Consider the following 15758-nt stretch of genomic DNA (forward strand, 5'->3'; position numbering starts at 1 on the left):
TAAATGGAAAACATTTGCTGGGCTTGAATTTCCAGAACATGAAGAAGGGGAGAGGAGAAAAGAAAGCGAAGAGGAAAACACCAGCAGAAAGTAACGGTAATTAAAGCTGAAGGGAGGATTTTGATTCAGGGCTGCATGGCGTTCTGCGGGGCGAGTTCGGTTTACCATAACGGCGTCCGAGGCCAATTGTCAGGGTGGCCAGGATGATATCATGGAAGGGAGGGTATGTGGCGACAAATCAGCTTTGGTGGCTTAATGAAAAATGGCAGATCGTGTTCGACTCCACCAGAAGAAACACTTAGCTAACTGGGAAAGCTGAAAGTAGCATGTGTAATCAATGGTTATTAAAATCAAAATCACTTCAGCTGCCTATAAACATACACGGGATTGCCTCAGTGATCACTGAGTCAGCAGAGGAAGATTTCCTTTTAATTACAGCGCGCAGTTTGTGGATATGTTTGCTTTGTTCTGTTCAGGAACTCCTCCAGGGACTGCAAAAAGCTAAAAAGGCCTGTATTAACTTATTAACATTCACCAGGCCACCAGCAACCCATTTAGGTTTGATTTTTCTTTTATCCACAAGTTAATTAGGCAAATTTTCACAAATTGGAAACCCATAACTCTAGCTCTAGATCAGTTGGCAGTGACCTGGTAGATCTTAAGAGATTCAGGTTCTGTGGTTTAGTGGTTATAACTATTACAACCTTTTATGTTACAGCCAAATTTAGTCTAGTTTTAAACCCAGTTTTGACTTGGAATTAGTCATTTTGACCCCATCAGTCTTTAGCAGGTTATCAATAAACCGTTAAGGTTAGAATTACAAACTAGTGACCCTTCAAATTAATCAAATGTCTTACATACATTTTGGCATTACAGTTCTTCTTTTTTGAGATTATCCAACTGAGTATCCAAAACAGGCAGAAGTGCCATCAAAGGGCTGGATATTAGCTGAAATCCAACCCGACTGAAACAAGCCACATTCAACCTGATGGCACATCAAAGACTTTCTAACCTCTTAACATCCACCAGGTCACCAGCAACACATCTAGCTAAGAAGGAGGGATTTGTTTAGTTTCAGTCACTTACTAAATAGTCAATTTTTCATAAACTAGAAACTACAAACATATGCTTAGCCTAACCCTGATCAGTAGTCGGTAGTTTGGGGTCTTTAAAACGTACAACTTTAGCTGAATCTGAACCCAGTGTTGGGCGTGAAATGCTCATGTTGAACAGTTCACTTTCAGTTTGAGAAGCTCTTAACATCTACGAGGTCCTACAAGTTGCAGTTGAGCTGCTGGAAGTAAGTTTTTAACCTCTTAACATGACCTGCTAGATGTAAAGACGGTAAAAAACAGTAAGAGAAAGAAAACTAAAATATCCAATCCTTGACGGTAGAGAACCCTTACCCTATATTTCGGAGTTAAAAACAAAGGACTTCCATTATTATGTTCATTTGTTCCAATAGGTTAGAGTACTAATCATCAACGATAGGGCTGTCAGACCTTAAAGACATGCAGACTGACAAAGAAACATGCACGTAAGGCACCAGACAAGAATGGCTTAATATGAAAGGTTTGACACACATACAGCAAATATCTGAACTCACCTGTACCGTTTCCAACTGTCTGCAAAGTGGTATCAGGCCCCAGAGTGTCAAAATCATCTTTTATTTCATCTGCACAAAAACAGAAGAAGAAGAAAAAGCAGAGAAGGGAGGGTGAGTACCTCGATGTACCATGCACGCTGACAAATGCTGACAATGAGGCCTTTAAGAAGAAGGTATGGTGAAACCAATAAAGGCACCGCTGTGCATCGCAGCGCACCACGGCTTTATTCAGCATGCTTAATGAATGCTATCATCTGAGCCAGACAGAGACTTATTTACCTTTAACGTGACAACAAGCGGCGGGGGAGGCGAAGAAAGCTTCAATCGCCAAACAGAGCGATTAAATACAACACGGAACACATCCACCTGAGCAATCATAGAGCTCCAGCCAACACGCAGGCTGAGCTTATTACTCCCCGGCTGTGACGCCGCTGCAATCCGCTGCATGCAGGATCACGCTTGTTTTTTATCATATGTCATTTTGGTGGATGCTTTTATCCAAAGCAGCTTGGAGTATTGTGAGCGCGCACATTTTTGTGATTCACCACAAGCCCTGGCAGAGACTTAGTAGTGCCTTGCTCCGAAACTAAAAGGAATACAACCCTTAACCACAAATTAAGAGTTTTAGTTGCACAAACATTTCTCCGGGGCAGAAATAACCTCATTGGTTGGGGTAAACCTCAGGTGGGTGGAGTCAGAAAATAAATAAATTAATGTTTTCTGGTGAGGTATGAAGCCCGACAATACAGAAAAACATGTAAAACAGGCGGAAACTATTATTTCAAAGCCTTGCACACACGATACCGAAGGGGAAAGTGCATTTTTAACCAAAAAAAAAAAGACACACATTTGATCTGCCCTATTTACCACTTTTCCAGGCCTTACAGGCCTTTGAATATTCCTTCTTCTGCAGCAACCTATCTGGATTGAAAGCCTTTCATAATAGCCTTTTATTTGAAAGTTATCAAGCAATATTCCTCAGTCTCTGGCTAGATTTTAGGCTCTAAGAATCTGTGGCTTTCTTTTTTTGGCTCCACCTACTCAAGCCTGACCTCAGCTATTCAGATTATTCCTTCATCTCAAAGAAACCCTTCCTCGGAGAAATGTTGGTTTAAGCAGGACAAGTTCTTACTGCCAATCAGGATAATGGCTCCCGGTCTGTGCAGACGGGGAGATATTGCCCTGGCACAGGTGAGGCGACAGTAAATAAAGGGTGGATTGACAAGCTCATAAACAAACCCTCTTTTCCACCTCCACCTCACGGTCGACAGGAGGACACAGACTTGACAATCAGCTTAAGAAGTCCCTGGTCCCTCCTTCCTGCCTCGTCAGTAAAAATTAAATCAAGGTGCTTCCGAGAACATGAGGCCTTTGTCTTAAAATAAAAAACAAGAACAAAAAACCTGCATTGTCTTCTTTTCACGCATCTGTTCTTGCTCTGCTGCTCCTGCAAGGAGGTTACAAGCGTTGCATTGTGAGCATTTTTTATTTTTTTCCCCAGATGACAGCAGGATCCGATGTATCGGACTATCCCTTGGCTATTAAACCAGGATGAGCGCCTACATAAGAGCAACCTGGCTGAGATAATACAGGAAAGGTGGTGGGTGTGTTGTTGATAATAATGTTATCCTGCTTACATTGCTTTGCACAAAAGCCAGAAGCAAAAAGAGTTTTTATTTGGAGTTGGAAACAATGGGCTTGATCGTTGTGGAATGCTTTCTAAGGCTCGCAATTCGGGTTTGCTTGAAATTAGAGATTTGGCTTCTGCGGTGAAATGATAAATACCCCTGTCAATGGCTTCAGAGAATAATGACAGACTCTTCTGCAGGGGTATGTCCTAGTTTAACTTTCCCCATGCTGTACATTTGATTGCACGTCTGCCAAACAGCATCAAAACCACAGTCGCACTATGGGAAAATAAATGGGTTTTAAAGAACATAAATTAAAGCTATGACAAAACAAAACAGATTAAAAAAAATACTTCCACCACAGATTAAAATATACCCACAAGTATCAGATATCAGAATGTAGAAAAGCCTCCCCCCCCACCCCGTCCACCCTTTTGTGCTTAAAACTCCCTCACATTTCTGTGTCCTCGTAGGCACCGTGTTTGCGTTGGGTAATCAAATTTGACTGCATACTTTTAGTCTGACGCAAGGGGATGACCAGTGGGATTTACTGGCCCTTCACTCTCCCCTATTTACCTTGGAGAACTTTTGTTATCTGTGGTCTGAAGGGAGGGATGGCTGCTTCCAGTAGGAGGTAGACTAACACCACATACACCTCTCTGCTATGGCCTCTGGGACACTTAAATACATAGATCCATGCCAGTGCTGAGCTACATTCAAATGGGACAAAGTGCCATTGCAGTGAGTGACAGTGGCTCATTGCTCTTTTTAACTTTTTCTGTTTACATATCGCACAACCCTCTCTCAGAGAGACTCAAATTAGTTTCCTTGTTTTAAAACTGGTACTAAATAGAATAAAAAGGCATTACACTCAATGTAATGCCTTTTTATTCTATTTAGCGATGTATTTATACCAATTTAATCATTATGTTAAGTTGTGCTTTTCCCCCCCGACATGACAGGGATCAGTAATAACTGTTACTCCATGTTGTTGTCTAGCTATTTCATTTGTTAATCCACATTTTTAGCTTGCAATTCAAAGTGACTGCTAGCCATACTGTTAAATAAAGAATTTCCAATTTTATTTCCAACCAAAATTTGCAATTTTAGTTCACTGTTTTAAGTGTATATCCAAAGAAACTATGGGCCAAACTGGACTAAAACCATGAAAATATCTTTAAGTCTCTTAGCTATTTCAAACAGTTATATATATTTCTAATACCCTGGCAGCTTTAAAATCTTTATTTCTCTATTCATAATTTTAAGTCTTTATTTCAATTGTTATTTATACTTTTACTAAAAAAAAAACACTGTCTGTAAATTCTTAATTTTAGCTACCTATTTCAACTGTTGTCCACAATTTAAGCTAAGTGTTAGCTATATTATTAGCAAAGCTAATAAGCTAGCCAGTTCAATTATATTTAGTTTGTAAAATAAACTGTATTTTCTCGTTTTTCATATTAGCCGGGCTGGGCACAGAATATAGAAACACGCCCTTGGCAATGGATGGGAATTATGATTAGTGTCATTGGCTGGGAATTGCTGCCTTAAACTAATAAAAATGTCTAACATTAGTGTTATTAGCTTCTGTTTAGAGAAGAATTCTTAGAAAAGTGAGTTTATCCTTGAAAGGGAGCTTAAAAATGTTACATTATGAAAACAAAAACTGCAAGTAATGTCAGAAAAGCAAAAGAAGAGAGGCATCTGATTTCTGCTGGATCCACTTATACCACAAATATGTGCCTATTCTTGGTCATGGAAAGCGTCTTGGATGAAAGTGTCCGCTAAATGGTGGAAAAGTGTGTTTTGTTAGCAGTAAATCACTGAAGACCTGAGGCGGTAAGGTACACACCTCCTTGAAGAGTGATGTTGAGGTTTGAGAGCCGACTCTGGACTCAGGAGGAGTCCAGACTACCTTTGGCCCGACTGTAATTCCACCTATTTTCATAGCAGCTCAGATGCTGTTTATTTTGAAAACATTCCTGTTTTTATGGCCGGTCACCGCAGTCACAGGCGCTTTAAAGTTCTGCCTTTGTGCATTTAGCCTCATTTATCCTGAATCTGTCATGTTTGAGTCAAGCGCCTAATAGTTCTGAATCTCGGAAACAAAACAAAAGTGGCAGGATTAAAGGTTTTAGAAGGCTAATGCAAAATGGGATATTTTTAGACTTGTCAATGGCAGATACTATGTTCCATCGCTTCAAAATTGAGCATTTAGCAGCCAAAGAACACAGTGTTTTCCTCTGAATTTTATTCTTGGCAGGATGGATAGGCATCTAAAACGCTATGGGAAAGTCCTGGACTGCAGTAGGTGTTTAAATGACAAATTAATAACTGCACAACTCGATAGATGTGCAAAGAAAACAAGAACCACTGTTTGATCGAAAACAGAAGGCCAAATTTGGCTAAAAAAAAAATATTTTTTCGTTTTGTTTTGTTTGCAAACAACACAAACATGAAGCAAACAGCGCTGCTGTCAGAAATCCCCCTGCCCCCCCACCGACGGCTGGGAGAAGGGGTTTAAAAAGGGCAACGGGGGGAAGACAGGTGATTTATTTGAAAACGCCTGTCAGTGATAATGATGTCATGCTTTCCAGCACATCGTGTCCAGCCTCACTGTGGGATTAAGGAATGTCAAGGACAATGCCAGACACAAGACTCTGATTGTGCGGTGGAATCAGACGAGGCTCTGCGATAAACTTTTTCTTTCTTACATGCTGTAGTTGTGTCTGGGAGAGTCACCTCGGCTGTTTTTGCCCCGTACAGTTTCTATTTGGCTCGAATATTCCCAACCCTTCCCAGGACCTTCATTCAATCACGCTTCCAAGACCTGTGCAAAAACTCTCGATAGGGGAGTGACGACCAAATCAGTCCGAGTAGGAAGGAGGGAGGGTGCTAACTTATCTCAGGCCTGAGTTATGTGCTGAGGTATCACTGTAGACACTTAGGCACCGCGGATGTTAAAAAAAAAAAAAAAAAAAAAGAAAAAGGCAGGCTGGGAAACACAGCACCCGCAAGATTGGGAAAGAGACTCCCAAACGCTCTAATGAACTTGACTTGCTCTCCGAAATATGTCAGACGCTTTATCACACAAGAAGCATATTATCTGGGAATTGCAACATAGTTGAATTACAGACATTATGGCACCGCAGGTCTTTATCAAATAAACAATTACCGTGTGCAATGACAGCTTGTTTATCCTTTATCTTGATTTATTTACCAAACTGTCTTTTCTTTCTTCCACCCCTTAAGGAGGCAATATGAACGGTTATTTAGGAGAAGTGAAAGTTGATACCCGCTAAGTTTTTCCCCCCCCTTATCCCTAATAAATGTGCAATTTTCCCCCATATTAAAATTTAAGACTGCTGAATGTTCCCCCGTTTTTCGGCACTGTGCACAGCTAGTTCATTAGCAGAAATGAATAGCAAAGCCCAGCTCATTTAAATGGGCTGTCTTACATGACTTCTCGCCATACTCTGTTCCTGTCACATGCTTCCAAGAATCATTGACTCTTATTATACATGTAAATGGCTATCATAAAAATAAAAATTTCATTTAAGATTGTTAATGACTTTTTGCAGCAGTCTGGCTTCCTTTAATGATTATACCCTGCCCCCTAATTAAAAGTATTTATCTTTCAAGCATCTGTGACTGGGGCCCCTGCAGAAGGAGTTGCTCAAACAAAAGACAATAAGTCAGTCAAGTTGGGGTAGGTATCACCTGCCTGGGATTAGGCAGCTTGTTAGGGGCGAGACGAATTAAGCAGCATCAGTCACTGCTGGACGTTGCTGAAACACCATAAAAACACGCTAAGATTTCATTTCCTGCAGCTCACAGGCTTCTTCCCCACCCCACCTCCTCCTTATACATTACTGTAAATATTTTTTTGTTGTTTGGCTTTTCTCTAAGCGTGAACCAAATGGTCTCTGCCGCTCACAGAGAAACTGTTTATCATGTCTGTCTGCTGAGGGAGCGTCATCGGGGCTTCACCGTCAGACCTGGCTCAAGCATTGTTTGCAAAACGCTCCGTGGCATTTGTTTAAGTCTGCTCGGGCACCAGATGGGTGGGGTTTACAGCATAAGATGATACCACAAGTGGCAGGATGAGCACACATTCACTATAGAGTATCCAAGAGTGAGCTTAGTGGTAGTTTTTCTGACTGACAGCTCACCTGAACCCCACACATCTGGTAAGAAAAGCCAAGAGTTCTTATGGTTCTAAATCTTCCCAACCCCAACCCTAACTCGAAACCTAAAAAAATCTAAAATCTAATTTTTGCTTTATTAAGTCTTGGCAATCAGGGTACAAAGAAAATAACCATCCTAATTGACCAAAATCAACCAAACTTAACATTTCTTCTAAAAAAAAGCCCAAAACATAGGCTGAGGGTAGGGTAGGTGTTAGTGTTACCGCTTATAAGAAAATAACCGCAAAGGGTTAAAAAAATATGGATGTTTGTATGATTTAAAATATATTCTTCTATCATCTTCTGATATTTCTAATAGTGCAGGTCACGTTTCTCAAATAGTGGATATCCGAGTTTGGAATAAACACCCCCATATGTTTTCTTTGTCATTTCAGGCAACAGATTGCTGCCTGTTTAGGAACCTCAGTGGGCAGATCCACAACTGTTCTAGTCAACAAAACCTAGACTGAAAGCCAAGCAGAATTTAATTAGGAAATCATCAATTTGCCTTTTTGCCAGCTTTACAAGCTCAAGAAAAATCCAGCACAGAGTTACTTTGGGAAGTCACAGAGCTTATCCGCGATCACGACATCAAGCTGATGCCATTCTACACATCTGACAACTGCCAAGGCTCATTTTAAAGTGTCCCATTAAGGTTGCCTGTGCAAGCTGCTTTGCAACCCAACTATTACCAAACTCCTACAGTTGACATGACTGAATTTACTTGTTCTACACTCACCAGTACCGTCCACGGAGGCACTCAGCATGTCATTGTCGGGCCAAATGTGCTCCACGCCGCTGTCCCTCATCTCGTCGTCATCGTCGTCCTTGTTCAGCAGGCCGTGTCCCTCGATACGTGGCGAGACCTCAGGGTTGGTGAGGCTGGCCGGGCTGCCGGTTCCGTTGATCAGAGGGTCTTCCTCAGACACTGGCAGCTTGTCTTCCTCCTCCGTCTCTGATCCGGTCTCCACCACATTCTCGTAGTTGAGAGCTGTGACACAAAGGAAGAACAAATTTGGTCAGTACAGGAAAGCACGGCGGAGAAATAATGCAGTTCTCTACAACTTCTTGTGGATAGATGAATCTGACGAGGGATTTAGACCAGTTTTGGAAAACTGAGGTCTATCCGCAGATTAAAAGGATAACCCCACATTACTGCTCAATGCAAGGCGTAGGCCCCTTTTTCTTTTGGTGGGTTACACCCCAATTACAGCATCCACGGCTGGAATTTGTGACTAAACCACAGCGGTGGGCAGACAGCTGTCGAGGAGATACGAGCCAAAATAGCCACTAATTTTCAGCCGTGCTCACATGCCTTGGATGCCAACGAGCTGCACCTTTCAGGATGGCTCTGCTCCGGAGCATACCGCTCACATTTGAGATGCTCCACATAGCACGTACAATATTACAACTGTTGTTGCTATGCATACAAAAGGCTTAACCTATAGTGATTTAGATTATTCACTGCATGTAGCCCTCGGATGTCTTCACATTTGCATTGCCAGTGAACCATGAACATTAATATAAATGTTTCCTAACATATTAAAATATAAAAGCATGGCAGCGCCTTTAGGCACACACACACACACACATTCAAAACTCCAACAGCAGGGCTCGCCCAGTTCCACAACACCCAGGTCCCAGACATATGCCTGCATTTCTTAAAATAGACGGCCTGTAAATAAGGGCTGTGAACTCAATCAAAGGTGGCTCTCGTGCAAATTAGTCACCACCATCGGCTGGTTCTCAGCGAGTACGCGCCACGGCGTAAATCACTGCAGAAAAGGGACGTCAGAGGACTTATTGGAGCGGTGCAGATGGATGGCATCACATGGGGACACACCTCATTGGCAGCTTGTGCAAAAATGTTCTGTGGTGAGAGCCAATCATGGGAGGGCCCAGAGTCTGAGCCACCGAAGTGAAGAGGTGGAGGCTTTCGTTGAATTTATGTTTCCGAGTCATAAAAAAAGCCTTAGCGAGCCCACAAGTCAGCAGAGCTTCGGTGAAAATCAATAGATTTATATCTTGTTTGTGGAAAATATGCAGAACTCCTCACATTGTGACCCTGTGAGGAATCAACAAGCTTAATTAAGGCGGTTTTTATGCCAAAGTTATAGCTACAAGTGTCCCTGCCTCTTGAACTCTCTGAGAATCAGGAGTGCCAACCAGATGAAGTTCATGCACGGCATTTCTGAAAACGTTATACATATCAAAAGATAAGCCTCCCCACATCTCCTTCTGACACGTCTCTGTGCGATTGACTGGTCTGCACTTGCCTTCAGCGAACAACTGCACAACAGGTGCAAATTAAAATGAAAACAGGGCTTTCAAACGTGGGAGGGGAGGCAGTTGGGGGTGGTGGGCAGGGGTGGCAGGCAGGCAGAAAGTGGGGGAGGAGATGAGGAGGAGGAGGGTGGGAGTGCGGTGACCTGCCTCGAATACCAATCGACGGAGGAAACAAAACCTTTTCAAGAGGTGTGATCACAAGGGTTTAGGCAAGTTCAGACTCAGTAATGCTCCTTGGGGACGACAAAAAAGGCAACCGAGGCAGGAGACCCACGAGTGGAGAGAGACGTTAGGAGTTCCTGGGTGGTCCACATCCACCTTGGTACAATTGATATTGTGCTTTTATTTGAGGTTGGATTGAAAGAGAGCCGTCTCTACCTGTCAAACGTCTAGACGTCTGAATGAGATGAAAGTTTGCCAGACTTAGAAATCTCTTAACTTAAAAATTGTTGGAATTCACCTCTCTGCGCCCCTTTACCCCTGAAGTTTTGAACTTTCCTCAGCAATGTCCCATCAGCTCTGTATCCCCCTCCTCCCCAGCTTGCCGAGGAGGGGGCAGCAGCACAGGATTGGTAGAACAAAAGGCCAAGAGGCTTGGGAAGCTATCAACCCGTTGCTGTGAACCTGATCTCTGGATGCAGATTCAATGACGGCCGGGCAGGGGCCGGCTGAATGAAATTATCTAAGGCTGGACAGGTTTTAAAGGGCCTATTCTTCCCTAATAAAAGGAGCTAGGGAGCTTCTTTTTGTTTAGCAACACATCCACCACAGCAATGCACACCGTTCTGACTTCCCACATAAGGAATGAGGGAGCGGAGCAAACTTTTCAGGGCAGGACTGAGAACACCGGACCTCAAAGTAAAGCAAAAAAAAAAAACGAAAAAAAAAAAGAGAGAGGAGCTTTCTTTTTATTTTTGACACCAGTTTATGTCTCCTGCTGCTTTTTCTTATCTCTCGTGACGTCTTGTCCTCAAGTTTCTGAACAAATTTAAACACGGGGGCGTTGAACTGTCTCCGTGGATGCAATCTTCCCCGAACGTCAGCTGTCTCCTCCGCATTCAACGTATACCTCCAAGAAGGCAAAATGACAGTGGGGTGCTCGTCAAGTCAAACGCGCAGTATTAACGTCAAGAAAGCTGCCATTGTTTAGGTGCCACTGCTGACAAGAGCCTCTCCCTCTCCGAGCATGAAGCATCTATTGGTATTGTGTCAAGCAACAAAGTAATTCTAACCTACTAATATTTCGCAGGCAGTTATTTCATCCCCCTCCCCGAACCTCACTCTTAATCAGTCTTTTGTGTTGCCGAGGAGAGCGAAAGACAAAGAAAAGATAGTGTTTACTTCTCCAGTGCCTCTCCTCTTCTCTCCTTTTCTTACCTTAAGTGTCATCCTTGACAAAAGCAATTATGAACGACGTTTCGCAAACTGTTGCCGCTACCTGTTTGCTTTCTTCTACTCCTCTTAAGGTAAATTGGGGGGGGGGGGGGGGTTCTTTGACTTGCGTTTTTGTTGATAATTAAAGTGACATGTGTAGCAGCGCAATTCTTGTTTAATATCAGGTTTTAAGCTATCTGACATAACCCTTTCACAGTCCCAGCATTATTCTGTCACTCACAAAAAAAGTACAGAGTGAGGACTAATATTGATTAGTACGGCTGGAAGCATCAGCAATGACAGCCTGAGAAAAAAATCAAGAGTGCAAAGGGACAAAGTCTTATTAAAATCTCATCATTTCTTTGATAAAGTCAGGGAGGAAGAAAAAAAAAACAATGGCGCAGGCAATTCTTCAGCTGTGACAGTTGCACTCTGCAGACACAGAGAAGCCAGTGGAATTAATTTAGTCCAACTCTAACATGATTGTATTTACAAAGCTTCAGGTTTGACAGGGAAGGAGTAGCTCCAGTGATCAAAACACGCTTTTAATGTTGGAATCACAATCGACTCCTGCACACAAAAAAGAAAGAAAAACCCCACCAAAGATAACAGTTGTCAGGCCACATGCTGCGTTCAAAGATGCCCAAAGTCACTTGGAGGAATAGGCAGCTACCAACTTGCGTCTTTGATGTTGACCGCGCGCATCTGTTTGTCGGAAAACTTTTGCATATATGATAAGTCTGTACAAGCCGAGCGTGCTTGACACAGAATAAAAAGTCAAAAAAGGAGCTTACGTTCAGATCCGTTGGGCCTTTGATACCAAAGTTTGCTTTTAAAACATCTAACGAAACCTGATTAAACTCTGTGAGGTCTAAGTAATCACTGGTTATGACCACAACCCTAAATCTAGGCAATTAGAATATCTTTTTTTTGTTGCTATTTTTCTGGCAATCAGGATACCAAAACAAAAAGGATCATTCTAACTGATATGCATCAAAAAGACTTTTTTTCCTTGTCTCCTAAACTCATCATTAGGGATTGGGCTCATCATTTAATTGTGACTTCATCACAAAAAATACATTAGTGTCTAAGTACTTAAACCTAACCCCTAAAATCACCCAAATCCTACATTTGGCCTATTTTTAACATAGAAAAGTGGTTTTGGCTCCTTAAATAATAGAAATCAGGTTGTAGCGACACATTAACTCTTTGATGACTTAGACTTTGGGCTGGAAATTGACTTTTTTGGTAAAAGGTGAACAACTTTTATTGTATGTCAGATGGAATGATTATTTTCTTTTAAATCATTAAATTATTTTCTAATTTAATAAAAGCAAAAAATGAGATATGATTGTCTACAAGGTTGCAAATAGGTTCAGAGCTGTATTTTGGGTCATTAGTCCTTAAATCTAACTCTTAAAATCATGCAAACCCATATCTGTGCCTCATTTTAAGCATCAAAACTTGTTTCTGCTTCCTTAAATATCAGATATCTGATTGTAGCATCAAGTTAAATGAAGCTGGGTTACAACAAATCAAGAACATTTCTCTTCAATGCCCAAGTACACTAGGTTACTCTATGCCATAAAATCCACCCTCCTATGCTCTAATGCCTGAGTTCAGAGGTGTTCCACTTGCGTTCTGCCAAGAAAAACCACTTCACAATGCTAACAGGTATAATCACATTTATTTAACAATCCCAAAGTAGTCATCAGGTGCCCAGAGGAGGCTGCGCTAAAAGCCCTTCCTGCTGGAGTCTCCGAGCCAGAGAGGAAAAAGAGCTCTTACTGTTCGGCAGGCCAACGGTGGAGGTGATCGCTGCGGGGAGAATGACTAACACCCACGTTCGCGCTCTCACGCTAACCCCGGCTGACTTTTTAGTCAAGTGTCGAGGCTTAGCTCCAGGTGACACGCTCGGCCTCCTACGCCGATAATGAGCCAGGACATTCTCCCTATTGGATGATAACTGCTCGCGCTCGCTCCCTGTCTCATGAATGTGAGCCAAGCGGATCACCTGGATGGCTGGGAGGGAGATGGGGAAGCAGGGGCGCTCTGTTAGTCAGAGTGTGTCCGTGTTTGTGTGTGTGTGGGAGGGCATTAAGGTGGAAGCGAGGTCGCTGCCTTGTGGCTACGGCCAGCGGTAGTGGATTCTCGCAATGACCTTTTGTCTGCCATTGTTCCTGTCTGCAACAGTTTAAGCACTTCCTCGGGTAAGTCTTACTCCTGTCTGATGGAAAGCTCACACCTACAGCGAAGACGGTTAAATCTTATTTTATACATATCCTTAGACAGACTTTATGGCATTTTTTCTGAAATAAAACTCAAACTGGGCTAACAGCGCTCCTTAAAGAGGAACTATTTTATAGATTATTTCACCTTTGTGTTCAAAACAAGAATACACCCTCCTTCAGTCGCTAAACCAGAGCCACCCCAACCCAAATCAGGCCAGACAAAAGGATAGCAGACATGTTTGGATATTTTGTGCTATCTTGTCTCAGTATAATGGTGTGATCGAGCACAAGGGGCAAATCAGGGCCAAGTCGGTGAAAGGACGGTGGCAGAGGGCAAACAAAAGCTCTGAAAGGAGACAGAGAGGGAGAGTGAGGGGTGAGGGCCGGAGAGAGGGGAGGGAGAGACGATGAATGGTGAAAACTCAGTGAAGTGTAAACGCAACCTGGGAGTGTTTGTGTGTGTGCGTCTGTCTGGGCACTGCATGTGTGCGTCTATAGAGAGGGGGAGGTGTGCTGCTGCAAAGTGAAGTAAGTGACGGATATAAGTTGCTGGGGACGACACCTTTAGGTGTTTAAGAGCTAATTTTGAGTCAGATTTATGAGCAAATAGCAGTAAAAGAAGTCACTGTCGAAGCTTAGTAAGTTAAAGAAAGTCTAACTGTGGACATCCAGAGTGAGGCAAACAAAATAAACTCCAAAAACTGCGACGTGATGAGAGTTTTGACGGAATTTAAATCATTCTGCTTGCAAGAGAGTGAAACGTAAGAAATACTGCACTGTTTTCATGCCAAGAAAAGCCTCCCAGCATGAGCGTTTTTCAGGAAATTTGCTCCGACTAATGTGTCTGATAAGTCTTGTTGACCAGATGACACTAAAGCATTGCAAAAAGGACCGATTGCGGGGTTCAAATGAGGCAATCGTAGCCCTTTTTTCTTTCGTGTTTGCAGTCATTTAACTTTAATACGACAGCACTGTAGCACGATAGCGTAGGTTGCCCCGAAAATAAACGACGCCCATAACTCGATTGTGCATAATTAAGCTGAGATTACAGAAGGATTTTTACACGGAGACACATAAGGGGGTAAAGAGGCCACCAAATGGCAGATTTTCTTCCTCTGTTAGAGACTACCAAAGAAAAAACTCGCAGCATCGATATTTGTGGCGTCTTCCGACCCATTGGACTGCGTCGAATTGCCGCTGGGTTGTGTCCACGAGGAGCCCCTCGCGCAGCCCTGACTCTAATTCAATTAAAGCGCCATTTATTTGCAGAGGAGGCCCGAGCAACAGGCTGGGGAGGGCGAGGGAGGCACAGAAAGCTTCAAGGTTTGCTCAACAGCTCAGAGGTCCCACCTTTGCCGGGTCCTGCATGGATTCACCATCTGTGCCCACCCCGCCCCTTCCTCCTCCTCCTCCTCCTCCTCCCCCAGTTCACACATGTTCCTGCCTCCAACAAATGTTCGAAGAAGTAAACCTCCCGTCCTTCCCCCCACCGCCTGCCTCCTCTTCGTCACACAAGCCAAAGAAGAAGAATAAAAAAGACACACAAAAGCTTCCCCTGGCTGCCCTCAGGACTCCCAGGCCAGGAGAGTGGGAGGGAGGATTCAGAGAAGAAGAACAGAGGAGGGAAAGGTTGGGAGGCAAAGGGGAAGGATGAGGAGAAGGGGGAGGTGGTGATGGAATATATATATATTCATACATATATAAAATGTTTTCTCGGCACAGGTGAGCTTCCCCTTCGTCTCCTCACGTTACCCTGACACTCGTCAAGCAACGGGAAGAAGGGGGAAAAAACGGTTAAAATTAGAAAATTTAATTTATTTGATAATTTCCCAGAATAATTAGAGTTAATATGGGTTAATTAATATGCAAATCTCTCAGCAGATGTTCAGCAGCGAGGCTGCGCACGGCTGAGGAAAAACAGCCCCCTTCTACTTTCTCCTGCCTGGTTTTGGCTGTCAGTTATTGGGCCGTAATTACTGTAACTAACCAAACACACACACACACACACACACACACAGAAGGGGGAAAAAAGAAAACGTTTGCTGGGTGAACTGCTTCCAGTTTTGGAGTCGTCACAGGCAAAGCAGGGCTTCTTACACACATAAAGGGAGACCATCGCTAATTTCCCCTCCACTATAAAGGCCCTTTTTAATGCTCGGAGCTGAATGAATGCAGCAAGTGCTTTAAACTATTTGAAATTTGCGGGGCTTTTTCTGTGCGTGCGGGTATTAATGTGAATTGTAAAGAAGAAGAAGAAGAAGAAGAAGAAGAAGCATCAGTGCAGGCAGCGACAAGAGCACCTGCGGGTTAATATGAAGAAGGAAACACAGCTAATAAAACAGATGTGTGGAGCCGCTGCGAGCATAATAAAGAGACGGACATGTTTACACGCGTGTCTACAGCTGAGCCGAAACACAATGATCGCACGTGGATTCAAACCAGAGTA

The 15758-nt window shown here is 43.1% G+C and overlaps 1 protein-coding gene across 6 annotated transcripts in view; it reads right to left on the reverse strand.

Annotated features, from left to right (window-relative positions):
• Positions 1-15758, reverse strand: part of zeb2b (zinc finger E-box binding homeobox 2b) — a 97728-nt gene that overhangs the window by 16940 nt on the left and 65030 nt on the right. For 4 of the 6 annotated variants that reach the window (XM_040051575.1, XM_040051573.1, XM_040051571.1 and 1 more), the window contains 2 exons: positions 8161-8415; positions 1607-1675 (listed from right to left, as the gene is read on the reverse strand). In XM_040051575.1, the coding sequence (XP_039907509.1) occupies positions 1607-1675; positions 8161-8415 (324 nt within the window). The remainder of the gene's footprint in view (positions 1-1606; positions 1676-8160; positions 8416-15758) is intronic. The other 2 variants (XM_040051576.1, XM_040051574.1) reach the window with 1 other exon arrangement.

The sequence above is a fragment of the Simochromis diagramma genome, unplaced genomic scaffold (genome assembly GCF_900408965.1).
Source record: "Simochromis diagramma unplaced genomic scaffold, fSimDia1.1 OVJJ01000107.1, whole genome shotgun sequence".
NCBI lineage: Eukaryota > Metazoa > Chordata > Actinopteri > Cichliformes > Cichlidae > Simochromis > Simochromis diagramma.